At 45.5% G+C, this 26,137-nt stretch overlaps 1 protein-coding gene across 1 annotated transcript; it reads left to right on the top strand.

The window, feature by feature from the left end:
• Positions 1-82: 82 nt before the first annotated feature.
• Positions 83-20,805, top strand: E2F1 (E2F transcription factor 1). Its single transcript, XM_053393939.1, has 7 exons — positions 83-1,034; positions 9,739-9,829; positions 11,683-11,902; positions 13,410-13,562; positions 14,717-14,831; positions 15,909-16,116; positions 19,239-20,805. Exons 1-7 carry the CDS (start codon positions 807-809, stop codon positions 19,481-19,483), a joined length of 1,260 nt encoding a protein of 419 aa, XP_053249914.1. The 5' UTR covers positions 83-806; the 3' UTR covers positions 19,484-20,805.
• Positions 20,806-26,137: the final 5,332 nt, after the last annotated feature.

Genomic DNA, 26,137 nt, shown 5'->3' with positions numbered 1-26,137 from the left:
GACGGCGTCGGCTCTTTCCCCCGCCCCCTCGCCCACCCGGAGCCGAATGTTGATGCGGGCAGGCCGACCAATGGGAGCGACGGCGCCCTGCTCGTGCTGCTTTCGCGGCAAAAAGGATTTGGCGCGCAAACGTGTGCGGGGCCGGGACCAGCTGGGAACAATAACAGTGCCTGGAGCGGAGCGCGAGCGGAGCGGACGGGTCCGGCCGAGCGCGGGAGAGAAGGGCGAGAGGAGCCCGGCTCCGCGCGGGGCAACCACACAGCCGAGCGGGGCAGGGCAGGGCGGCTGGGAAGTCGGCGCTGACCGGCCGAGCGTAGGCGGAAGGGAGCCCTGCTGTGCGCCGTAGCGCCCTGCCCTTCCCCGCGGAGACCCGCGCCTTCGTGGGGGCCTCGCAGATGACCCGGGAAGCAGCCTCGGCGCCCTCCGCTCTCGGCCTGGCCGCCGCCGCCGCCTCCTCTCCGCTCGCGGCCCTGGCCGGCTGCACCTCCGCGGGACACCATTTCCCGGGCCTCTGCCCTTAAAGGAGGATGGGGCGTGTTCCTGGCTCCCGGCCCCTGCCATCCGGCGTCTCCCTGCACCCCCGCGGCCAGGACGGTGGCACCGGCCCGCTGACACGGCTCTGATTCCCGGGAAGGGGGAATCAAGACGGCGGGGTGGGGTGGGGGTGGGGGAAGAGGGATCCTCCGGATTTCCTGCGGTGCGTGGGGGAAGGGAGGCAGAGGAGCGGGCAGGATTAGGCCTTTCCCTCACCCCTACCCACCCCACCCAGGCTCCTCCGAGGCATGTGAGTGCCAGCGTTTTGTACCATGTCTCTGGAGGGCCTGGGGGTGACCCAGAATGTGGCGGACCTGGAAGCCCTCTTGAGGGGCGCGGAAGCCATCCATGTGATGGAGCAGCAGATCGTGATCATTTCCACCCCAGACCAGCTCTCCGCGCCCGGAGGAGAGAGCGACGCCGAGCTGCTGCTGTTCGCCACTCCGCAGCCCGCCAGATTGGAAACGGCGACGCAGAGGCCTGCTCTGGAGCGCCCGCCGGTAATGCCACCCGCTTCCCCGCTGCAGCTGCTGCTGCTGGCTCCTAGGAGAGCAGCAAGCTTTGCCATCAACGAATGTTTTGAAGCGTAACTTGTGTATAACGTTTATATATATATATATATTGCACCCAATGTTCTAGGACGCTACGGTGATGGGCATATAATATAGATGCCCTTTGTTTACCACTGAATCGTGCTCCATCCTCCACCGGGGGCATGGTGCAAAAATGTAAAAACTCTTGTGACCAACAGCAATGTGGCAATCTTTAGACTTTACACTCAGGGTAATGGAACAAGTTGCAATCTCCATAAGACCTTGTAGTTGGTTTAGACCATATGTTGGGGAATAAGTGGTTAACTTCTCAGATTGCCTCCCGGCCACCAAATATATATATCTGGAATATATATATATATATATATATATATATATATATACACTTTCAACTTGTTGCTTCTGTCCAGGATCAGCTACCTAGTAAATTCCAGCACTGCTAAATAATATGGGAGCCATTGTATTAGAGGCCTTTTCAATCCTTTTCTAGGTTGCTTATTTCAGTAGGACACAGTTATATCTGTGAGTTGATACAGTTTTCTTTTAATCCCATGTGGCTTTGTAAAGGATTTCCCTGTGCCTGTAATTACAGGAGAGATGTGGGGAGAGTTTCAAGACTGTGACTGAAATAGTGCCTCTTAAACGTGGCATATGTAGCAATCTCTTAGGAAGGGCAGAGTGCTCATGAAGGCATGCAGAGAAATCATTAACTAGAAGGTCTAGGCTTCAAAATGTTACATTGTCGAACTTAAGGCAGCAAGGTTGTCCTGTCTGACCTAGATAGATAGACACCCGGTTGTTGTCTTTTTCTGAGCCTGGCTGCAGAACTTGCTGGATTGTGTCGAGTCTCTTCTTTCAGTGCAAGCAGCCTGCAAATGTTGTTAGTGAAGCAGCTTAACTTCCTGTTACAGGATGTCAAGGCCCAGAGTTCTGTTCTTGTTCTTAACAAAGACAAATGTTTGGCTTCGGCTTTGTTGTGCAGTTGCTTTCTTTAGAGCTACATACTCTGAGGTATGCAGTGCCCAGCCTGATGTTAAACAAAATGAAGACCTACCAAAGGGAAATCGATTGGTAATAGATTTGCCACCGCATTTCAAAGGAAGGAAGTGGCAGGAACTGTGCAACTTTGGTTTCTGTTCTATCAGGCTAGTGTCTTTAAATGTGTGTGAGAGAAGGCGACGTATGTTGTGCCCCTAAGGATGGGCAGACCAGTCTATTTCCAGTCCATGTCAATTGGGCATGAATTAACATGTAAGTCTGTCTCTGCATTCATCATTGCATTTCTTTTTCTTAAAAAATCGAGCACGAGTTTTTAAATGCATATTTTATCACAAAATAAGCTACTTAAATAATGTTTCTATTTCAATGTAGGCATTTGCAAACCTATTTTGTAATAAAATACAGTTCTAATGCATTTCTGTACATTGAGCCAATAAGTATTGCAGAAGTGTGCAATCTGAAGGATAATTATTCTCTGATCCACACATTAATCCAAGAGGTTTGGATCAAATTAGTTTGCACAGGAATTCACAGAATATCTCAAGCATTTCTATATGTCCCTTTATTTATGTTAGGGAGCATATGCATTTACATATATACATGAACTAATCTTAAATTAGTTTGTGGCTAACAGTTTTAGCACTGACTGACTGTTCTATGTTTTCTTACTATTGTGTATACTGGAAAAAGAGGCACGAACGCTGCAATAAAATGACACAGTTTAGGAATATTGGGACATAGTGTGTACAGAGAAATAGGCAGATCTTCAAATGGTACTGGAGATGCTGTTGTGTGAATCAGTGTATACACTCTATAGTAAGGAGCTTCTATGTGCTGCTTTGTTTATAGTATGACTATTGACTATAGGACTTAGAGGGTTAGTGATGAAGCATGTCTAACTAGTTGGAAGTGACAAGTACAGTAGATTATTTTGTCTCTGTGTTTCTAATATATAGCATAATCAGTAGTTGTAGCATGCACTAAGATGTTGATAAGTAGCTAGAGGTCCTGTTGGTTAACTGAAGGCAAAAAAAAAAAAACCTTCAAGAATGCTGAATTTGTCAGTATTTTATATAAACATATTTGGTTTAGAAGAAATTGCTGGATCCTTAGATCCAAAACACAGGGCAAACACATTCTCTAGTAGAGAGAGTGTCAACAGAAGTTTTAAAAAGGAAAAAAAACATTCAGCAAAGTGAAGCATGGGAATTTAAGCTGCTAGACCCTTTTAAGATCATGTTTAGTCTACTTACAGCACTCTTCCCTCCCTCTCGCAGTGAACAGACCACACCATTAGTAAGTTTAAATGCTTTATCTACAAACTCCAAAGGTTAGATTATTCCATGTAGCAGCACAAAGAACAGAGGTAGAAAATTATTTGGTTTAAAAAATACTTCTGAGCACACAGCCTGGGCTTGAAGCGAGCAAGCTCAGATGCTCTGCCTGGTCTGCTTCAGATGATGAAAGAGAATGAACAAAGACAATTCACTTCACCAGACTCAGGCCTAACTGAGTCTAGGCATACAATTCTGTGGTCTTAACTCCTTCATGTGTTAACTACCCCAAGCTTGCTAGTTACATTTGATTGCAGTTTCCCACAGGATTCACTCTTCCAGTTTGGTTCGCTTACATTCTAGGTGTAGGAGCAGCATTTGGCAAAGAGAGGAATCTTCTTCAGGCCTTCTCCTCTGCACCTATACTTCCACATCGAAGAGAGGATGGGCAGAGCTTGCTGGCCCTGTCCCAACATCCACATGTTCAGTGTGACATATGAAAAGGGTAGCCTACACACCTGCGTTTGTTATCAACTGCATGGAAGTGCAACTGTATACATAGGCTCCCCTTTGCAGACATTGCTTTGAACCCATATGTGTTTGGGGGTGGGGTACCAAATGTTGTGGGCAAAACCAGCAGTCACTGTCCCACTTCTTCATGTGTTAGTATACATTTAGAGCATAAAGTGCTTAACGTAACCCTGCTTAATAATAAAAGTAGCTTACTAATGTATATCTGTCAGCCCAAACGCTTTCAGTGCATGTTTGTTACTTATTTTCTCTCTCTTCTTGGAGCTTCTGGTGAACCAGCATAGTAGCAATTCAACAAGGAGAGTTTCTCCATCAACGCATCTCCATGTTGCGGGAAAATGGCTGATCAAGGAACCGCATCTGTAAGGGCAAGGAGAAGGCGACAGTGTAGAAAGTAGGAGAAGCCTGCACAAGGAGTTTGACTAGGACAATAGTGCTTTCCCCCATGTCCCCCGTGGTAAGGTAAAGGGACCCCTGACCATTAGGTCCAGTCGTGACCGACTCTGGGGTTGCGGCGCTCATCTCGCTTTATTGGCCGAGAGAGCCAGCGTACAGCTTCCGGGTCATGTGGCCAGCATGACTAAGCCGCTTCTGGCGAACCAGAGCAGCGCACGGAAACGCCGTTTACCTTCCCACCGGAGCGGTACCTATTTATCTACTTGCACTTTGACGTGCTTTCGAAATGCTAGGTTGGCAGGAGCAGGGACCAAGCAACAGGAGCTCACCCCGTTGCGGGGATTCGAACTGTCGACCTTCTGACTGGCAAGTCCTAGGCTCTGTGGTTTAACCCACAGCGCCACCCGTCTCCCCTGTGGTAGTTGGGATCAAAAGAACCCCCAGAACAACATACAGGGAGGAGAACAGGGGTGTTGGTTCTTTCTGGCCAGCTGAAATGCTTGTGCTGAGGCAACGATTGCCATAGCACTGTGTTGAATACCTACCATATACTGGTGCTTATACAAATAAACACACAGGGGAGCAGGGACTACCTGCCCCTCCAACCCCAGTTGAAAGACATGAGCTTGCAAACCTGGTCTCTTTCCCTGCCTTCTCAGTTGGGTTGGCTTGTCAGAGATTAAGTGAATGGAGCCAGATGCTTAAGGGACTTACTGTCCTCTGTAATGAGACAGCTGGCAACAAAACATGGAGCCATGGTTGCCCTTGGCTATATTGTGTGGGATCCTCCTCCTACAACTGCCTGCTCCTGGAGAACTGAAGCTGTTGCTGGAGTTGGCCAGTGCAAGGGAGTTGATGGTTGCAGTTCCCGTTGCTCTTTCCCAGCAGGCAGAGCAAGGGAGGTGATGCTCACAAAAGCTGCCTGCATCCTCCTCCCACAGAGGCCCTTTTCTGTTGAGAGGGGCCTGCAGTGGGCGGCCGCTTTACAGTCGGTTCTTTGTTTTAAATGTTTGGGTCGGGAATCTGTAATGAGCCTTCACTTTGTGTTGTCTCATTGGGGTGCCTGTTGTTCAGGGCAGGACTGAAGATGTCTGGTTTCCCCGCCCTGTTGGTGCTGCTGTATTCAAGCCATGTAGTAGGTTTGAGGGCATGACCTTTGTGGGGGCATGGAGGACGCCAGCACCCCCAGAACCTGGATTTGCTCAATTTGCAGGGATCTGTCATTTTGGAATGGAAGCAAGAAAGGAAAGGCTATTTTTTAAGGGCTATTCCAAGTCAAATCTTGAAAAATATTTCAAATCACAAGGTGTCCAGCTTTTCAGTTTTGGAGAACCAACATTAGGCTTTCTAGGCCCTTAGATTTGTTCAGGGTTTTTAGATGCCACACCTTCTAAGTTTGCAGAAACTCAGATATAATAGGCGCCAGAGGCTTTTCAGCTTTGCTAGGCTGGAATCTCATGGACACTTTGACTTTAGTGCCTCTCTTTACAGTGGCCAGAGACAAATGGGTTGTATACAACACTAGACCTACTCAGAGTGGACCTGTTGAGGTTAATGAAGCTAAATTAGCGGTGTCCTTTAATGTCAGCTGGTCTACTCTAAGTCAGACTAGAATTGGCTACAACCCATGGCCTTGTAATTGATTTGTGTCACCTTGAGGTTATTTTTCTGGGTTGCCTACTATATGTCATAGCTGATGTCATTGTTTGATTTGAACCCTAAATTTGTGTCTCTTAAAAAAAAGCCCAACATCATAAAAAATTATTTATTTCTTATTAATAGTCTCTTGCTACAAAAAAGTGTCAAAGTAACATACTAACCCCCCCCCCAAAGCACACAATATCAAATTTAAAATAAACTGGGAAATAAAAAGATCATTAGTAACTAAAAGTGTAAATCCTGGAACAAATGCCTTGGCAAAAAAGCCAGCGCTATAAAACATTTTCTAGCAATGCAGTTAATCATCAATACAAAATCTTTAAAGTAATATATTGGTAGGCAACCAGGGGATAATAAACCCACATTTTAGCACAAAATGCACACTTATGCCCACCCTCCAGCAACTGATATACAAAACCATGTTTATGTGACATAAAGGATGGCAAATCCACCACAGAGTCAGCATAAGCCAAGAGAAGAACTAACCATTTCCATTTCATACGGTGATAGCAAAGGATATGTTACAAAAAAAGGCCACGGTGCACCAAGACCTGCTTATGGCCACACTGTTGATGTTAATGCAGTAGCAAAAAAGGGGGAGACAGCCTACACTGCTCTCTCATCAAACTGCCAGTGGTTGTGGCTTTGTAATGCATCCTGAAGCACACTCACCTGGCAACAATGACGCAACGCACTAAATCCTCTGGGTTGTGCAGCACCACAGTCTCAGCCACTCACTAGGCTTGATGTTTCAGGCATCTTCTCCAAGTGGTTGGAGAAGATGCTCCTCTATTGCCCTTTATCTCCAGCTGTTCTCCCATCTCTGCCCTGCGCACTGGTGATGCACCAACCTGGGCTGTATGTGTTAGTAGTAGTAATAATAATGATAGCCACAACAAGTTTAGTAATATGTTTCCTGTTAACATAAAAATACTATGGACACGGTAATCTAGAAAGGGGAATGCCTGGGTGCAAGATTTCATTGTGACATAAATGTGCCTCAGGTTGACAGGAACAGGAAAGCACATTCCCAAGACCAACCAGGTCATGCACATTAAACAGAGTATTCTTTGGGACAGAATTAAAAATTAAGCTCCCTTGCTGAAAGCACAAGTTCCAACTCTCACCCCATTTAAAAGGCATTCTTGGCATCACATGTGAAGGCATCCACAGGGCATGTCTACTCTGCAGACCTAAACTGGTTTAATTGCTATAGCTTCCCACCCAGGGCCCCTATAAATTCTGGTTTAGCAACGAGACAAAGAATTTCTCATTCATGCCGGATTCATGCTTCCATTTAAAGTGCCTGTACCTGAGGGATTCATTCAGGTATGGCCAACATTTACTCCTTAAAGCCTTTTTAGCATGCTGCGAGTACTTCTGCAGTTAACTGTAAATGACTCTATAGAAAGTATTTTCTTGCAGGATGCATGAAAATATACTTCCTTTAGTAAGTAACACCTTCACCCCCACCTTCGTCTCGTCATTTTGTCTTAGCTGCTGGGAAAGAAGCAGTCTCTTTCTTTTATCAATAGTTGGACAAGTGGAAGCAGTGGAATTTGACCTGATGATTGCTTCAGATCCTGGAATTGCCAGGTGAGATCTCTCAGCGTTGCTGCTCCCCGTAGCCAATAAGCAAGCTGCTCACAAGTGTTTCAGGCCTTCATCAGAGACAGAATAGTGCTGGGGTGAGCCTTGATCCCGTTACTAGCCTCCCATGTTAAAGGGAAGAAAGCATAGACACCATTCCTGGACAGTAAAATGGAACAATTAATAAACTGAAGCCTTCAGCTGGAGTTCAGTTTGGAAAAGAATTATATCTCTCTTCCCATAGGGTGGTTCTCAGCAAACACCAGTACTGGAAAACAAAAGAAAAAACTAGATGGTAGGGTTATGTTTGCGGCTATGCCTAGTGTATTTCAGTCATTGGCAAAAAAAATGCAGATGGTATTTTATATTTAAAACTTCGTCTATCAAGCCTGTCTTGTTAACTGTCCACAGGCATTGCGGATTTCCTAATGCTTCCTTTCAGAAGAAGCAAATAGGCTTCCAGAAAGCGGAATGTCCAGGCTTGCATTTGCTTTGCTCTCCAGCTGTTGTAATCTCTGGGAATGGATAGACCTGAGGATGCAGTCTTGTTGTGTGGGGACCTATGAGCTTTGCGGAAATTGTACCCACAGAATAAACTAAAAGATGGGCTGAAAGGAATGGAGAAACCATTCTGTCCTTATGGTTGCAGACTGGCAACCCATTTCAATCTAATGTACCAATTTATCATCTTCTTGATAGTTACTCTTCTTAATCTTTTATCTACCTATACTTGCTGTAGTCAAGCTTTTCTTTGTAGTGGTCATCCTTTGTAGTTTCTCCGCTACCTCCTAACTAATTTCCATCTACCTCCTTAATAATTTCCATCTATGTCAGCAATCATTTAATAAGGTTGAGTTGGAAAAACAGGATTATGTTGTGGGATGTTCTCTTAACTTAATGATAACTTAATTTGTTGAAGCTTTGTGTCTGAATCACCGATTAAAGAGAATATGACTTTTTGCTTCTGCCACTTTTGGGGTTATCTGTGGAATTGTCTGCTACTTCTACTACAGGACTGAGGAGCTTTTGGCCCTCCAGATGGACTGTAACTCCCAATAGTCTCATCCAGTATGTACAATGGAGTGTCAAAAGGTTTCCAGCCCTGCTCTACTAGTATGACTTCTGGTCTTCTTCAACACATCAGGTTGGAGCAACTTCTCTCTCCCTCATTGAAACATCCCAACCAAGTTGGTTGCTCTGTAAATAGTAACTAAAGTGAGATTCTCAAACCAACATATTGCAATTGTGCTGTCCTTATTGGATTTTTGTTTGTATAAAAAGCCCTGCATCTTTTGCTCATTGCTAGGCAACTTCATGGAGATTTGTTGTTTGTGGAACTCTAGTGGATTATGTGATCGACTTCTATTAGGTCAACACTTCAGGTCTCTGTGGCCGAAGATCTTGCCATCTCTTACTCTTCTGTTTCAGGCAAGAGGTATGGAGTTACGAGAGCGTAAAGGTTTATCAGTTGTTGGTGTTGATGACTGGTATATCATTGATGCTTAGGTTCATTGAAATAATACCTGGAACTTGCAGGATATAAGCTCTCCTTACTCCACACTTTGAAAAGAAGCTGCACAGAAGAAAAATACGCCATCACGATCATGTTGATCATGAGCAGTGAATAGTTTGGACAGCTTCCTAAGCTTTTCCTTATTCTGGGCAATAGTAGCTAGAGTTCTTGTGGATGGTTCTTGGTAAGCAAGCTTCTTGTCTATGAAAAAAATAGCAATTCCAATGGCACAATTTCTTCACACATTACTTTCTGCTATGGTTTTAGACAGTTTTGGTGATGTCTTAGGGCTCTGTCTACAGTTGCAGAGAAACTATATGATATAGCCTTTGCTGTACCACTTCTGTTTGGAAGTGGGAGACTCTCATAATAAGAGCCCAGCTGGATCAGGCCAAAGGACTAAGTAGCCCAGCATCCTTTTTCCCACAGTGGTCAGCCAGATGTCCCTGGGAAGCTCACAGGGAGGACAGGAAGTCAGTCACTCTCCACAAAACAACTGATAATTCAGATTGGTAATTCATCGTGCCTTTGAACATGGAGATAGCACATAGCCATATAGATTTAGTCCTGTTTTTCAAAGTACTCTTGGGCTCTTTCTGCTTCACAAACTCTTCCTTGTTTCACTGCATGGCTGAAATGAAATTATAGCTGTCCACCAACCTATTGCAAATCTCTCTCTCTTCTGTTCCAGGTAAAACGGAAGCTGAACTTGGAGACTGACCACCAGTACATTGCAGAGAGTGTTCATGCAGCCCGAGGAAAAGCGAAAAACCCTGTCAAAGGTGCTAGTGGCCAGAAGAGAACCCTGTTGCTTTTAATCAATACACAGATTTTTCAAGATTCCTTGTCCCAGTAGCTAAACAGGGCAGGACTTCCTGTTAACAGAGCAGCCTGAGCCTAGAAGGCGGCTGTGGTGCTTTTGGGTGGAAAAACAAGCAGTTACAAGCCTTGTACATCATTGGGGGGGGAGAGTTGGGGGGGTAGCCATTGGAAACAAAAATGAAGTGATTCCCCCCCCCTTTAAAAAATAGTTATTTTTATTTTGGCAACTTACATACCCCTTAATTATAATCTTCTCTAAGCAATGTACAGGTAACCCAGCCATACATTAACGATAGAGACATCAATTACAACTATACAATCAGATTTCGGTTAAAATGGTACAGAAATAAGTGCAAGGAGGCAAATGGCTGAAAGACAGAAGTGAAAGAACCACTACAAAAGAGACAAATGGAGTCAGGGGAAAATAGGAAACCAACTATGTCGCTGTAAAAATCTTAAAATACTAATAATAGTAAGTGCTAAAGCTGATGTTTGGCACTAGATTTAGAATCCTAGAAATCTGAGCATTCTTGGTTTTTTAAAAAAAAAGTGAAAAAAGAGCAAGTTTCTCACAGAACTGCAATTCTGGAAGGGACCCTAGTCCAACCCCCTGCAATGCAGAAATCTTAACTAGATCTTATATGGCAGGTGGCCATCCAACCTCTGCTTCAAAACCTACAAGGAAGGAGATTCCACCACTTTCCCAGAGAGTCTGTTCCACTGTTGAACAGTTCTTACTGTCAGAAAATTCTTCCTGATGTTTAGTCAAAATCTCATTTCTTGTAACTTGAAGCCATTGGTTTGGTTCCTAGCCTCCAGAGCAGGAGAAAACAAGCTTGCTCCATCTTCCATGTGGCAGCCCTTGAGATATTTGAAGATGGCTATCATAGCTCCTCTTTTCCAGGCTAAACATATCCAATTCCCTCAACTGTTCCTCATTAGGCTTGCTTTCCAGACCTTTGATCATCTTGGTCTTCCTCCTCTGCACACACTACAGCTTGTCAACATCCTGATTAGACTGTGGTGCCCCAAACTGGACACAGTATTCCGGGTGTGTTCTGACCAAGGCAGAATAGAGTGGTACTATTACATCCCTTGACCTGGACACTGTGCTTCTGTTGATGCAGCCTAGAAGATCATTCACTCTTTTTTTGCATCACCCTGTTGACTCATGTTAAGCTTGTGGTCCACCAAGACCCTTAGATCCTTTTCTTGTACTGTACCTAAAAAGCTGTGAAGATAGACATGAAACTATGTTGGCCCTGGCATCTGACGTCGCTGAAGCTGAAGGGGAACTGGGTAGGATGCTACAGGGGACTGCAAAACTCTTTGCTTGCCTTACCTAGGAAAGTTTTCTGCTCCTGCTAGCAAGAGACAAATACTTGTGCAAATCAACCGGAAGACATGGCCAGTTCCTCTTTTGGTTGCAATGTAATTGGTGGATGGATATCTTTCAGACTGTAGACTGATTTTTATAATGCACCTTAATGGGTCTGCAAATCTTTGCTTTTCACCATGAGCCCCTGCTGCCTCCTCTGCAAAACCCATCCTACTTGCTTGGGTAAGTGGGGAGGTCTTGCTGGAGTCCTCTTTGAGAAGCCACGATCTTTATATTTTATTTGGTGCCTCGGATAGCAGAATTCAAGGCATTGGGGGTTTAAATTCTGAGCCAAGCAGCAGTAACTTGGGGAAATGCTGCTTGATTTGCGATGCAGCCAAGCATCATGAGCTGGACAAGTTCACATTCCAAGCCATGCAGTGGCAAACCTTCAACAACGTTGCTAGTTGTAATGAAGTCATCATTGATCCTCAGGGGTGAAGTCTCCTGGAGAGAAATCCCGCTATGAAACCTCCCTGAATCTGACCACCAAACGTTTCCTGGAGCTGCTGAGCCAATCGCCTGATGGTGTTGTGGATCTCAACTGGGCTGCAGAGGTGTTGAAGGTGCAGAAGAGGCGGATCTATGACATCACAAATGTCCTGGAAGGTATCCAGCTGATCACCAAGAAGTCAAAGAACCATATCCAGTGGTTGTAAGTAGAATGTCACCTGTTCTTTTGGGTTGCCCTATTCTGATTGTATTGGTCTTCCGAATTTCTCCTGGCCTTAGGAAGTAACCAACCTCTTGCATTTGCTGTAGGAGACTTGCCTGGTTGTCCTTTTGGAATGTGTCTCTTAGGAGAAAAGCCTTTGTCTTCATTTCTTTTCTATGAAATGAAGTTTGGCATGGATAAGGCTTTCTGTATTGCACAAAGTTAATAGGGTAACACTTGAAGATGAGAGTGATAACTATACTGGACTTAATACAGTTCCTTTTGTTAATAGTTCTTATTTACAAGCATTCTTCTGTGAGTGAATGTCATCACAAGGACTATATATGGAGTCAAAGGCTTAAAGAAACTAAAGACTACATCAAGAAAACTTGAACATGGTGCCAGAAAAACTGAATTTGGCTATCTATGTAAACTACAAAATGAAATGTACATACTTTATGGAATGTGCATAAAATGTGCTGTTTGTCAAGCACATGGGCAAGCAGCTTTGCAGGGCAGTGAAATCCCATCTCCTGAACCACTGGGAGTCCTGCTGTGAAGTGTACTTGCACCTCTGCTCCATCCATGCTTTTGAAGCTGCATCAGTATTTATTATTATTATGATTTGAATAAATTGTGCTTTCCTAGGTATGTTTATTGAGAACCTAGCCTCTCACTACAGAAAGGTCCTAGCTCAATAGTGGACCACCTGCTTTGCATGCAGAAAACACCAGGTTGAATCTGTGACATCTCCAGGTAGCACTGGAAGAGGTGTCTGTCTGAAACCCTGGAGAGCCACTGCCAGACATTGTAGACAAAACTGAGCAAGATGGACTAATGGTCTGATGATTTAAGGCAGCTTCATATGATCTTATGACAAAATTAAATGAGGCTTAACTCCCAAGTAAGTGTGCATAGATAGGATTGCAGCAAACCCCATGGAACGAAATGGGACTATCTTATGAGTAAATGTGGCTAAGATGATGCTGTTAAGCCTGACTTAAGCTAAAAAAAAACTGCTCTTCTGTCCTTTTGAATATGTTTTATTCCCCTCCTGCACGGAAGAGATGATCTTACAAAAAAGCCTGCACATATAATGTAATGCATGAAGTGTGGCATGAATGTATTCATCTGCAATGTATGCTTGATCCATGCCATGCTGTAGAAAAATGTGCACTACATCCCACCCTGATGTGGGGATTATTTGAATGTGTAGAGATGGTTGTATATAAACATTCACCAACATCAAATGAATAGCAGATGAAAAGTTGTATCGGATAGAGTTGACCAACTTTCAGTGTTGGCCCAATGTGACTTCCATGTTGCTGCACCATAAAACTTCTAATATAAGTACCTGGGCATTCACTAACCTTGCGCTGGATCAGTTTTGACCACGTGGGACCATAGAACATGCTGTCTGTTCCTCTTTTTAATATGCCCCCTGATGTTAGGAGACAGCAGGTCGCTGATGAGACTGTTCCATCTTGACGTGCCCTGTTTTCTTTAGGGGAAGCCGGACTGCTGTGGGGAGCGCCAGCAAGAGCCAGGGGTTGGTGAAGGAACTCCAGGATCTTCAGGCAGCAGAACAGCAACTGGACAGCCTCATCCAGATGTGTACTACTCAGTTCAAGCACCTCACGGAGGACCCAGAAAACAAGCAATATCCTTGTGTGGAAGGGGGGGGGGTTGGGTGCTTTTGGCAGACCGGAAGATGCAGAGTTGGGCTCCTAGCAAGCAGGTCCTAAGCATTAGCCAGGTGCAGCAAGAGTGCCTTCTTCCAAAGAGGTAGTTGCACCCCTGACATTCCAGGACTGGGTGTTGGTGTTTTAATTTGTACTTCCCCACCCTGTGAGCTAATGGAAAAATCCCTACCTGGCTGCTGGTTAAGACTGTGCATTGTCAGTGGAACGGAGAGCTGTGTGAGAGCGAGAGAAGGGTGGCGTTGAGTCAGTCAGATGTTGCTAGTTGATTTTTGCCTGGCAGCTCTGTAGCCGAGCCTGTTCCTGATAATGCGACTTGGATCCCACCCTCTGTGACGGGTGCAGTGCCGTAAATGTGTCACAACTGTCACATTTAACTCAGTTTCAACCTATTCCTTTGCAATCCATTAAAGTTTGACCGGGAGGCACACAGCTCATCACCAACACAGCCCAAAGTTTATATATAAGCAAGTGGCTTTTCTTCAGGGTGTCTGGTGGAAGTAGCTGAAATGATTATCTTCATGGTCCTAAGGATTAGGCTGATGGGCTTGCTGTCCATTTTGAATCATCCAGGTGATATCAGAGAACAATGTGGAGCAGAAAATTGCCCCTCACTGTCTCCCAAAGTGTTAACATTCTTCTCCAAGAATGTATACAGTTAACAAGGAATTGATTGTAATGGAAGCTGACACCTGTGCGAAGCCATTATAGTGCAGAATCCACTGGGAAATTGCACAGGCGGACTCTGTGATGCTGATCCATGGATGTACAATGTCCGTGTTTGGGAGGAAGAAGAAAATGTGCCCAAATGTTAATGATGCTTTTTAAAAATAATAATAATGCAGCGTTACTGGGGGGGGGGCGTTCCTATTGGAATAACAAATGATTTCTTGCTGTGTGGAAAAGCTATACGTGCCATCCTACACTAAAGCAATTCTTTCATTTCGTTTCTTCCCTACAATGTTTGGTAGCTGAAGAATACAAGCATATTATGCTGCGTTCAGAAGAACAGTGGTAGTCTTTGTTTCCCAAAAGCTAGTGATTTGGGCTTGGTAACTTAGTGCTTAGCATGTAGTCTGTCATCCTTCTCCTGGCAAAACTTAACTGGGCACACCTCAGCTTACGTGACATGCCAAGATCTGCGCAGCATTGCAGACCCTTCTGAGCAACTGGTGATGGTGATCAAAGCACCCCAGGAGACGCAGATGCAAGTCTCTGATCCGGCAGAGGTAACTCTTCCTGGTCACTACAGAGCCATTGTGCACAGAATGTTTTCTGCACCAGCTCCTTCCAGCTGAACCGGTCACTCCCTTTGCAGGAGTCTGTGGTGACTGATCCAGCTGTAGCCAACCCTGAACCAATGGTATGGCTAAGAAATCCAGACTTCAAGAATCATAGGCCAATAAGGATCCTTTCTCGCTTGCCTATCCAAGGCAGGATTCTCCATGCATCATACTGATCCAAATCATGTCATCTCCAGTAGACAGATCTGGAGACAAGAATTAGAAATACATTAGACAGTTCATGCAGCTACAAACTGTATGGAAGGGTGGAGAGGGGGTAGCCAGTAGCTTCTCTTTAACTGGATTAGCTGATAATGGTGAGTAAGAATCAACATTCATTCACTCACGGAGCCTTGCTAATACAGTGGTACCTTGGGTTACGAACTTAATTTGTTCCAGAGGTCCATTCTTAACCCAAAACCTTCTTAACCTGAGGCGCTCTTTCATTACTGGGGCCTCCCACACCACCAGTGCATGATTTCCCTTCTCATCCTGGGGCAAAGTTCGCAACCCGAGGTACTACTTCCGGGTTAGCGGAGTTTGTAACCCGAAGTGTTTGTAACCCAAAGCGTTTGTAACCCAAGGTACCACTGTAATAAATAGTTGACCTCCAAAAAAAGTCAGCTCAGGCAGTGTTGTCTCTGTCCTTCCAAATACAATTGGTGAGCTAGGGGGAAATTCCCATGGACGTAGTAGACAATGTGAAGCTAATGCTGCACATTTGGGGGGTAGTCCTTCTTGGAAAAAGTTACTGCTCTGTTATTTAGCCCCTATTAGTTAGAGCCAAGAGTGGTAAGACTGTGCATAGCCCCCCCCCATCCAATCCAGGTTTTGTAAAACCCTAATTAAGCCTAATGTCCACCTGTTAATCCCCACGTCACTGGAATATAGGTTAAGTTCCCACCATGTTTTGACCATAATCTCTTCTCCAGGGGAACAAGCTGGTAGGGAGATTTTCCACTACAGAAAACTATTCAGTTGTGTAAATGTCTCCTCAGATGTCCACCTCTTCTTCTTTTCCAGGCTTTCCAAATTGCTGTGAAGAGCACCCAGGGCCCAATAGATGTGTTCCTGTGCCCAGAAGAGAGCTCTGGAGTCTGCAGCCCCACCAAGAGTCCATTGAAGGTGGCTTCCGAGGAACCTTCCCCAGGGTCTTCGCAAGCAGCAGCAGCTCCTGCACTTCTGCGTCCCTCCCAGGAAATGAACTCGCCATTGCTGAGTGCAGACCAAGGTATGTGGATGGGGGAACAGGGCACCCGAAGGTCCCTTTGGAGCATGTTGTGATTGGAGGCTGTATCAAAGCAGGTCAGGATCTGAGCCTATAACGTCTCCTATAAGAGCGTGAGAATTGCCTTGTTAGGTCTGACCATGGCCCATCTAGTCTGGGTTTCTGTGTACAGCTGGGCCCAACCAGGTACATTGAGAAGCTTGCAAGAAATACATAGTTGTGCTGGCTGTCCCTTTATTTTGTCTGCAGCAGCTGATACGCCAGCCCCATCACACCATAGGTCATAGAACAGGATGCAGAGTGGAGCGTGGGAGCCGTTTGGGGGCTTGCAAGGGCAGGCTTGGTTTGTGGACTGGGGACAGATTGTTGGTACACAAACACAGAGGATATTGTATTTTCTCCATATGAACTGACCTAGACCCTGTGACCATCATCTTCTTCATGTGCTTCCTCCACAAGACGTCCAGAGGGTGGCAACTTGTGAATGGGACTTTTCTGCAATGGCTCTCTGCTTGTGGAATGCTCTCCCCAGGGAGGCTTGCCTATCACCTTTGTTACATATCTTTAGGTGCCAGGCAAAAACATTCCTCCCCTCTCAGGCCTTTGGCTAATTAAACAAGACCATAAACTGGTGTGGGTGGGTGTGTAATTGTTTTTGTTTGTTACTGTTATGTATTTTTGTGTTTTTATGTTGTAAACCACCCTGTGATCCTTGGATGAAGGGTAGTATAGAAGCTTATTATTATTATTATTATTATTATTATTATTATTATTATTAGTCTCCCTCCCCCCATGATTAGATACATCTTCATATTGAAAGCTGTAATAGGACGTAAGATTTAATTAAAAGGAATGTATTTCCAGACCTCCAGTAAAAGCTCTCCACCAGGGATAGGAAACCAGTAGCTCTCCAGATGTTGCTAGACTCACAACTCACACCAGCTCCATCTAGCAATGATCAAAGGTCAGGGATGATGGGATTTGTAGTCTAGAAACATCAGGAGGGCGACAGGTTCCCCTTCCCTTATCTAGACTGAAAGCCATCCGCTTGAGAACGATATGCTAGGATCAGAAGCATCATTTTTGTGTGGACTTTCATCCTTCTGTGCTGTGTGTTGTAAGCCAGTGTGGAGGAATTGATTCCTTTGCTCTCCATCTTAGCATTCCCTTCTCATAACTCAATAGATTTCAGCCACTCTGGTTTTCTGATGAAAAAACCCAGAAGGGTCTGTGTAGTGTAAACTCTGTTAGCAGCAAGAGATCCAAGAATTCCTCTCTGTCCAGTTGTTTAATCTAAAACCTGCTCACCCCAACTTAATGGGTGGAGTTGCGTGGAAAATATGTATTTTGTGCCTACTGAAGTCTCCATATAATCAGATCAGGAATGTTAGGTAGGGCTTCAAGTGGTCAAAGGGGAAACATTCTGTTCTTCCTCTTTCCCTCCTGGCCCTACCCAAGCATTACTGCACACACTCCTAATGCTGGGCTTTCCTTTCCATCACCCAGATATAGGAAGCTGCCTTATACCAATCTAACTCTGTACTGTCTACACCGACTGGAAGCATATCCCCAGGGTTTCAGGCAGGGGTTTCTTCCTAGCACACCTGGAGAAGCTGGGCATTGAGCTCTGGCCGTTCCCTGTGAGAGGCTAATCTCAGCAGGTACCTTGTGCTTTAAGCCTGATGGTTCGCTGTGGCTCCTAGTGATGGTTGACAGGCACTACTAGGGCAGTTGTGCTTAAAGGAGGAAGTATCCACCCTAACTTTTCTTCTAAAACTGGCTTTTGCCCACACTTTTCCTTGCCTGAACTGACCTGTGGCATTTTGGAAGGGATTTCTGCCTGGAAAGAGCAGAACACAGTCTTAAACATGCCCTTTTCTGTCACGGTGGCCTCTCTTAAGAAGCTACCATAATCTCATCGGCTTTGTTGCTGGGCTCCAGGTTTCCTTTTTCCTTTTCTTTTTTTTTTGCTGAGCCACCTGCCTTCCCCATGGCGGTGACAAAGCACAATACTTAGCCTTGCTTGGGATGCTGCATGCAGCAGCCTGGGCTGAGGTTCCCTGCTTATGGGCTGAGTAGAAGAAAAGACCGCAGGCTGAATTTCTGGAAAGGCACATGGACAGACAGTGTGGCAAGGAGGTCAGTGTCATGACTCAGCAGTTGTGCCTGGTGCCTTTGTTTCATGCATTGCCTCTTCTCAGGAGGACTAGATAAGGCGTCCATAGGCATGTTAGGCGTATCAGAAAGGTACTGACAAGATTGGGAGTCAAGGTTGTTCATCTTTTGCAAGTCTCTGACAGGGGAGACTGCAAGTTAATGTCGCTGCACACACACACACACACACACACACACACACAAACACACGGAAAGGGGTGGAAGATGCACTGCCAAACTTGAGTACCAGATGATCAATGGCCACAATGGTTGTGTTCTGTCTCCACTGAATACCAGTGACTGGGGCGAATGTTATGGCACTCAGGTTTTGCTTACAGGCTTCCCATAGGCATTTCCATGGGAAATGAGCATCATTGGCAAGAGTAAAAGCTTTTAATTTACTCAGGCCTTTGGGATATAGGGAGCATTATCACTGACTCTGCTGCTGTCAGGTGTTCAAACTGCTGCTGGTGGTGTTCAATTCAGTTCTTGTTTTATTATTGCATTTATGTTGTTAGCCGCCTTGTGCTCCTTCAGGAGGAAGGGAAAGATATAAAACTGATGAGTGGGAGTCCAGTAAGTTGCTGCATGCATGGAACAAGTTCTGTTCATGCAGTGACACTCTCCATGCCCCTAAATGTTCTCTGGAGGGTTGGAGGAACCCTAGAACAGGTTTAGGGTGAATGCAAGAAGTGCACGGCGAGGGAGGAAAAGAGTGGGGTAGGAAACATCCCACTGCATGAGCAAACTTTGTTCCTCACACACATACCCCACTTAGCGCTATGTTGAATTTCGTTCAGTGTAATGAAATGAAATAAACGGTGGGCAGGCACCATGTGTTGCCTGAACTGACCTGTGGCATTTTAAATGCACGCTTTAAAAGTTCATTGTTCATTACCCAGAGAAGTTGACTGTGGCGTGATTAAAAAATAGAAGTAATGAATGAAACCCATGTGTTTTGTCTTTTGCAGAGCCCCTGTTGTCTAGGGAGAGCGCGTTGCCACTGAAGTGCCCTGCGGATGACGTGAACCTCTCGCCACTGGCGTCCGTGGATGCTTTGCTCCAGCAGGGCAAGGAGGACTTCTCAAGCTTCCTACCTGCCGAATTCATTGCGCTTTCGCCGACCCAGGACTATCACTTTGGGCTCGAGGAGGGCGAGGGCATCAGCGAGCTCTTTGACTGTGATTTCGGAGACTTGACTTCCTTGGATTTCTGAGCATCCTCGGGTGGGGTGGGGTGGGGAGCGCCACTCAGCTGGCCCTGCCCCACCACGGGGCATCCTCTCAGAGCTGACGTCTGAATGTAATCGCAAGGCCAGCTGCAGCCTCCTTGGCCGGTGTGCTGCAGAGAGGACTCCAGGGGAGGAAACAGAAGGCAGCAGTGGCCGGGGTGTGATTCAGCTCTTGGTTTCCTGTCACCAGCTGCCTCGCTGCAGCTGAAGGTGGCTGTGAAGCTAATGGCTGCTGTGAATGTTGCAGGCCCCTTTCTGTGGCCTTCCAGTGGGCCTGCTGCGTCCAGGCCCATAGTAGTAGTGTCCAGGGCCATCTTGATTCTCTGGTGCCATGTTTTGACTCTATAGGGGCAGTCCTAGTAGTTAATGCTGTTGCCCTAGCAACAGCTAACTTAACTCTCGCTCAACCACTCATTTCCCCAAGTCCTCTAAACTGAATTTTGCTGTGGGCAAACCACCCCACCCCGTGTCAGCTGTTTATCGCTCCTTACTGTGAGCAATTTCTTCTCTTGCCTTGGAAACCGTGACTGTCAGAAGAGTTTCTGAGAACACGCACTCCTCCCTCCCTTCTGTTGGCAAAGTCTCTGGGGTGTAGGGCAGTAATGGCCTGGATATTCATTGCGAGAGGGGCACCTCTCTCTGCCAGTCAGCTGTGGAAGAAAAAAAGGCAAGAACAGTACTTCTAAGTAATAATTGGTGATAACCTGACACCCCATTGTCCCACAGACCAGGTCATTCTGGTTGGCTGGCATTGAGACACCAACAGTTTGCAGTTTGAGGATCAGAGGTGATGGGGGGGTAGGGGGAGTTCTTTTTGCCGGCAAGGTGTAAACCTGAGATTTGTAATCCTGTAGTGAAATAATGGCCATTTTGAGGAAAGGAAGCCAAGTGTGTAGAATTGTGCAGGATGGCGCTGAGGGAACCTTTCAGTAATTCTTTTTTGGGTGGGGATGGGGGGAGCTACTCAAAGCTAGTGAAACAAAATAGATAATCAGATGTGCCTGAAGAGTTGCTTCTCCCCCATAGTTGTTTTATATATATATATATATACTGGTTGTAAAAGAGAAGTGAATATAAGGAAGCCAGGAATGATGGGCTGAGTTGTTTCTGGATATTAGCCTGGGGCATGAGGTCCTACTCATGATAAAGCTTTAAGGAGGATTCTATATAGATTATTTATTTATTTTGGGCTCCCCTCACCTCACCTTTTTTTTTTTTTGGAGGGCCTCTGAGTCTCCCCACCTTTGTGTGTAGAAGAAGTTCATTTCTGGGGATGGGTTCGGTGCGACCTTTTTTTAAAAAAAGAAGTAGGCTAGATGGCCATTGAATTTAGCTGTCGCTTCTCTTTTGATGAGCAGAAGGCAGGAGGGGATGGTGATTAAGGTGAGGTCAGCCAAGAACGTTTTGCTTCATCAGGAGAGAAGCAAAATGTGGCTCGCTAGTCTCCAGAAAGGCAAGGAATTCTGTTTTCTGGCTGTGGTGCAGATAATAATGTAAAGCCGTATATGACAAATGCCTTTTTCCCCCCTTGGAGACCTGTTTGACCCTCCCCTGCGAAGCAAAAGGTGTGAATACTGACTGCCTTCAGTCTGTGCACTGCCCGTACACCCCCCCTCCCCCTGTGCTAAGCACTATGGGGTTTTCTCGAGAAATCATGAATTCATGCTATTTATTTATTATTTATGTGGGCTCCATCCAGTGTTTCTGGAAGGTTAAAGGGCAAGTAAAGAGGAGACTGCATGAAGTGGAACTCTGCATGTCCAGGCATGCAGGGAAAGAGGCCATATTGTATCCTGGTAGAATAGCTAGCCTAGCGAAATGAGGAATGGAGGAAGAGAGTTTGAGAAATGAGTAGCCGGCGTGTTGTAGATGAGCTGTTGGGGTCTGGTAGGACGAGGTTGCTCTTGTGTCCCATCCGTGTGGTGGGAGGTGTGGCTGGTCAATACTGTTGTGCTGAAATGCTATTTATTGGTAGAAAAATGAACGGCAGGTTCATCTTGTACAGGAATATTCCGTGTTGAGGGTGTTGAGAAGGGAGAGAGACACATATAGTGTTAGTTACAGGAGTCTGAGGAAGGAAGAGCGTCATCCTGGGCTTGTCCATTTGGTAAGTACCTTCAGTTGTTGGGAAGCAAGGATAAATTGAGTGAAACCTTTAAAAGGGTGTGAATGTTGCCGGCTGGATAGCATATGACAAGGCAGCTCTCGGTGCTGTCCCCTAGGTGCCTTCCTTTTTCATTAGCCTAGCAAATTTCAATTACTAGGACTCACCAAAGTGTCCCCTTGCTTTGTAAGAGTCCCTTGCTTCACAAAAAAGGCAGCTGGGTGGGTGAGTGTGTTTGTGTGCAAAGCTTTATTACTCAGCAACGTGGTGCCTGTAGGCAGCCTTTGTGGTGTCAGTACATTTTTGGAACAGCCCTATACATTTGGGCTAGTTTTATAAGAAAAAGAAACTGTGTATGCCTGTTAGAATGAGAGGGCTACGGACCCTGTAATGCATCGTGGCACTGGGTTGCACATAGCCTAAAACCATGCTGGAAGTTCTTCTTCTGTCCGAGGGGGAAAGTAAGAACAATGCCTTTTTGAATTAGGCTTTTCCTGGCTGTCATATACAGAAAGGTTCTTTAGCCCTCCTTAGGTGTTTGGATGGGAGGATTTAGGTCACATTCACGCCATGTATTTAAAGTACCACAGTACTACTTTGCATAGTCATGGCTTCCCGCAAAGAATTCTGGGAGCTGTTTAAAGTTACTGAGGAGTTAGGAGACCCTCCTTATTCCCCTCCCACGACTACAATTCACGGAGTCCCCTGCGAAGAGGGATTGAGTGTTAAACCCCACTCTGAGAACTGTAGCTGTGTGAGGGGAATAGTCTAGCAACTCTCAGCACCCTTAACAAACTGCAGCTCCCAGAATTCCTTGGGGGAAGCCATGACGGTTTAAAGTGGTATCATACTGCATGAAATGTATGGTGTGAATCTGGCATTAAGCTCTGTAGGGGCTGTGAGAGTTGCCCTCTCCTCTTCCAGCCATTGTGCATTCAGAGTGAAGGTGTGCAGGGATTCTAGCACTGGGGTGCAGTTCAAATACCTTCCATTGGTATCTCTGATTGCCCAGGGTTCCCAGTTGCCTGGAGGGTTGTAGCTGTGTCATACTGAACATGATTAGAATCCCCTCTCAGGCCCTCTGTGCAAAAATGCACAAAGAATAGATGAGGAAGGGGCAGAGGCAACATGCACACACCTCTGCAGAGTATGAGCTCTTGGACATTCATCCACGTGCCTGAAGATCCCTTTGCTGGAATTGGACAGCCCATGATTTTATAAAGGTGGAGACACATACTGCCAGTCAGGCAAATATTATGCCTGCAACACGTGTTCTTCCCTCCTACTGCGTAGATCACAGTAAAGCTGAAACAGCTAATACTTCAGAGTAACCATCCTGTGCCTAGGCTCTGTAGTCATTGCAAAAGGAGAAGCAGCTAACTCTCCTAGCCGTCTGGTCACCTGCAAGTAGTCCGTCTTGAAGCAAATGTTAGGAGTTATATTTTCCATGGAAAATACACACGCACACAAACACACAGATGCGGGTGCCATGGTGTTTTATTTTAAATATCTACCCTAGGCTGGCCTTATTTTCTAGTTCAGATCAGAACTAGCATTGTAGGACTTGGATCGCTTTCGCTTGAGCTACTTTCCTGTGCTACAGCTGTCCACAACCTTCTAGACACTTTTGGACTACAACTCCCACCATCCATGGCTATGAGGATGGTGGGAGTTGTAGTCCAAAATGTCCCCAAAGCAACAGGTTGTGGGAAGGCTGCTCTATTAGGTTAGGTGCAGAAGACTCAGGTCTGATTATCTCTCTTCATTAAGATGTGGGTACCTTCTAGGGAATTCTGTTCCTCCTCAGCAAAGGCCAGTGCTTAGAGCAACAAGCTGTTGCCATAATGTGCCACTGCTTCCAAATGGCTTGTTGAGATGAGCTGTTCTTCTTGATGTGCCTGTTCCATGTGCTGCTTTGCAGTTCTTGGTGGGGAAAGTCATTTTCCAAGGGTTTGCCCTGTTCCTGACTCAGAGCATGTTCCCTGATTCCTACAAAGTGCCTAATGTTTCCATACCATAGCACGTTTCAGAGGCTTTTTGAGGTTTTGATACACTTAATAAACTTTTCCACGAACCGGTGATTGCAAAAGCCAGGAACAAATCAGTATCATAAAGCATCCTTCTGTTTTATTTATTAACCTTACATCTACTCTTCCGCCCAACATTTGCCTTGTTGACACTTCTTGGTTTTGCTGATGGAACCCATTTGTTGTCGCCTGGCAAAAAGTTACAATGAGTAGCACAAAGGAACAGCACCTCACAGCCTGTGAGATGTTGGTGTGTGCCGTGCAAGTTGATCTTGCATGGTGGAAGAGTCAGACTGTGTGTGTGTGTGTGTGTGTGTGTGTGTAATATTTGCATAAAGTTCAGCAGAGCCTCTTTGGTTGAAATGGTGGCCTATAGGCCTACAGAACTTTCAAGGAGTTGACAAGGGGGAAACCAGCCACTTAACTGTAGTGCTTAATATGTATTTTGGGGGATTCAGGTAAACTCACGAATAAAAGAGCTAATGAATCATGGGGCTGTTTTGAGAAAAGCCCTATATCTGATATTCCAGGTATCTTGAATTTAAGCATGGATGTCTAGCTACAGAAAGTTCTACTGGTATTGACCCGCGAACCTGTTGTGAGAAGTGGCAGCAGATTGGGGGGGGGGGAGAGGATGGGAGCAGGCTCTCTCCCTCCCTGTTTTTTTTCTAACCCAGATGAGAGCACTTATAGAACACATATACCAATAGCTTTGAAAAGCCTTTATTTACTGGAACAAAGAAGTAAAAGCCTAGATTGTGTATGATTCTTCTTCTCCTTCCAGTACGTCTCAGTTACTATTTCCGGTGAAAAGTATGGGCAAGTTCAAGTAGAGATTGGCTTTTGTCGTGTTGTTTTATTAAAATTGGAAGCACAGCAGGAGAGGGTGTCTTCTGCCTCGGCAAGGAGGTGCGTGTAGTCTGTCTTGGAGGTGGGTGCTTAATGCATGGGGCTACGGAATCCCAAGCAATTTCAGAAAGCAATGGCATTCAGTTTGGGCAGCTAAAGGTTGCTGGGATATTGTGGTGGTTCTTAAGGATTGCACCTTTTCCTGTAAGTGCCAAGCCAGGAACTCTGGGTCCTTCAGCAGCCAAGCACCTAAGTGCATTGCAAAAACTCCAGCAAATCCCAGTGCCTGAACACTGAGGGCAATGCACCTCTGTGTGCCTTGTTCATTATCTGTGCTTTTAGTTTTAATAAATACTTCTACTTCATTTTCTCTTTCTGCAGTGTCTCTTGTGATTTTTAGAACACTTGGTGACCTCTGTGGGGGTATTTTAAATAAAGCCTTTTGTCTCAAGAGAGGGCTCCACTGTTCTGAACACCTCTGGGTTCTCTGCTGCATTCAAAAGTTCATCTGTGGAGTGGGATGTTCAAACACAGATTCAAAAGATGCGCACCTGGAAAGCCCACAAGCAAGTTCTTTTAGGACTGTTTTCAGCAGGAGAAAGGTTTTGCAATTTCACATACGTTTATTTGCCCAATATTGTGATAGTCATGGAGTTGGGTAAAGAGCATTGCAGAATCCTGAAACTATATCACTAGCAATCATATTCTGGGCCCTTGCTTCTGTCTCCTGAACTTTTCACCAGTCATTCCCCTCATATTTTCAAGTTCTCCTCACAGACTTAACAGGTAGATGCTTGCTCCCCCCCTTTCTTTTTTTAAAGCCTGACATTTCGGGGATATTTCCTGTCTTCTGCTTTGTTCTGTAAAACTCAACATTTTAACTGCTGCCGTCTTCCACTCCAGGTCACCCCCTTTAATTGCTAATGTTCATGCTGACTTAATCAATGTTCCTAACTTAAATATCTCAGCTGGGAATGAACCACTAACGATGCTGGGGAGCTTCATAGCAGAGTGGATTATTTTCAGAATCTTGTATGTACAGTTTTGTTGGCTTAATTCCTCTTGGAAAGTAAGCATTCGGTTGATCATGTAGGTACTCAGAAACAGACTTGCCGCTGCTTCATAGCTTTCTGCTAAGTCTGTGACAATGCCAAAGCTACGAGGAATAATCTACATTTCACCTTTCAGTTCATGAGCATGTGATACTGCCTTATAATAATTCAGAGCTGTGCTTCATCTTTCCCAGGGGTACACACCTCAAACCACTCTGAAGGCCTGTCAGGGATGCCAGTTCCCTCAGCCTCCCATGGGCAACCACAAGTTTAGGTAACACTGCTTTAAATTTTTTGCTCCCACCAATTTACTCAGAATGTTTTAAAGGCCTCCTTGCAGCTGATACAGGAGACTCAGGTGTGAGATGAACACAAGCTGTGGAGACGGGATGAATTTTAAGATTGTTGATTTATTAAAGAGTTATACTGGACTTATACTGAGGTCTTAAAGGTGGTGGTTGACTGGTTCCGAAGGTTCAAGTGACATTGTCACTGGCCCTATCCTCGAAGTGGCTTTTACCTCAGGCCAAATCCCCCAAACTTCCATCCCAACCAGTTAGTTCCACAGCTCAGTCCATCTAGTGGGAACAATCTGCCACTTTACCTC

Source organism: Podarcis raffonei, chromosome 6, assembly GCF_027172205.1.
Source record: "Podarcis raffonei isolate rPodRaf1 chromosome 6, rPodRaf1.pri, whole genome shotgun sequence".
NCBI classification, from domain to species: Eukaryota; Metazoa; Chordata; class Lepidosauria; order Squamata; family Lacertidae; genus Podarcis; species Podarcis raffonei.
The sequence above is the reverse complement of the archived record's forward strand: the minus strand, read 5'-3'. Positions and strand labels throughout refer to the sequence as shown.

Coding starts and splice junctions, on each gene's coding strand:
- E2F1 (XM_053393939.1), top strand. CDS start 807: ATGTCTCTGGAGGGCCTGGGGGTGACCCAGAATGTGGCGGACCTGGAA. Junction 9,830..11,682: donor AGCGAAAAACCCTGTCAAAG/GTGCTAGTGGCC, acceptor ATTGATCCTCAG/GGGTGAAGTCTCCTGGAGAG. Junction 13,563..14,716: donor GAGGACCCAGAAAACAAGCA/ATATCCTTGTGT, acceptor AACTGGGCACAC/CTCAGCTTACGTGACATGCC.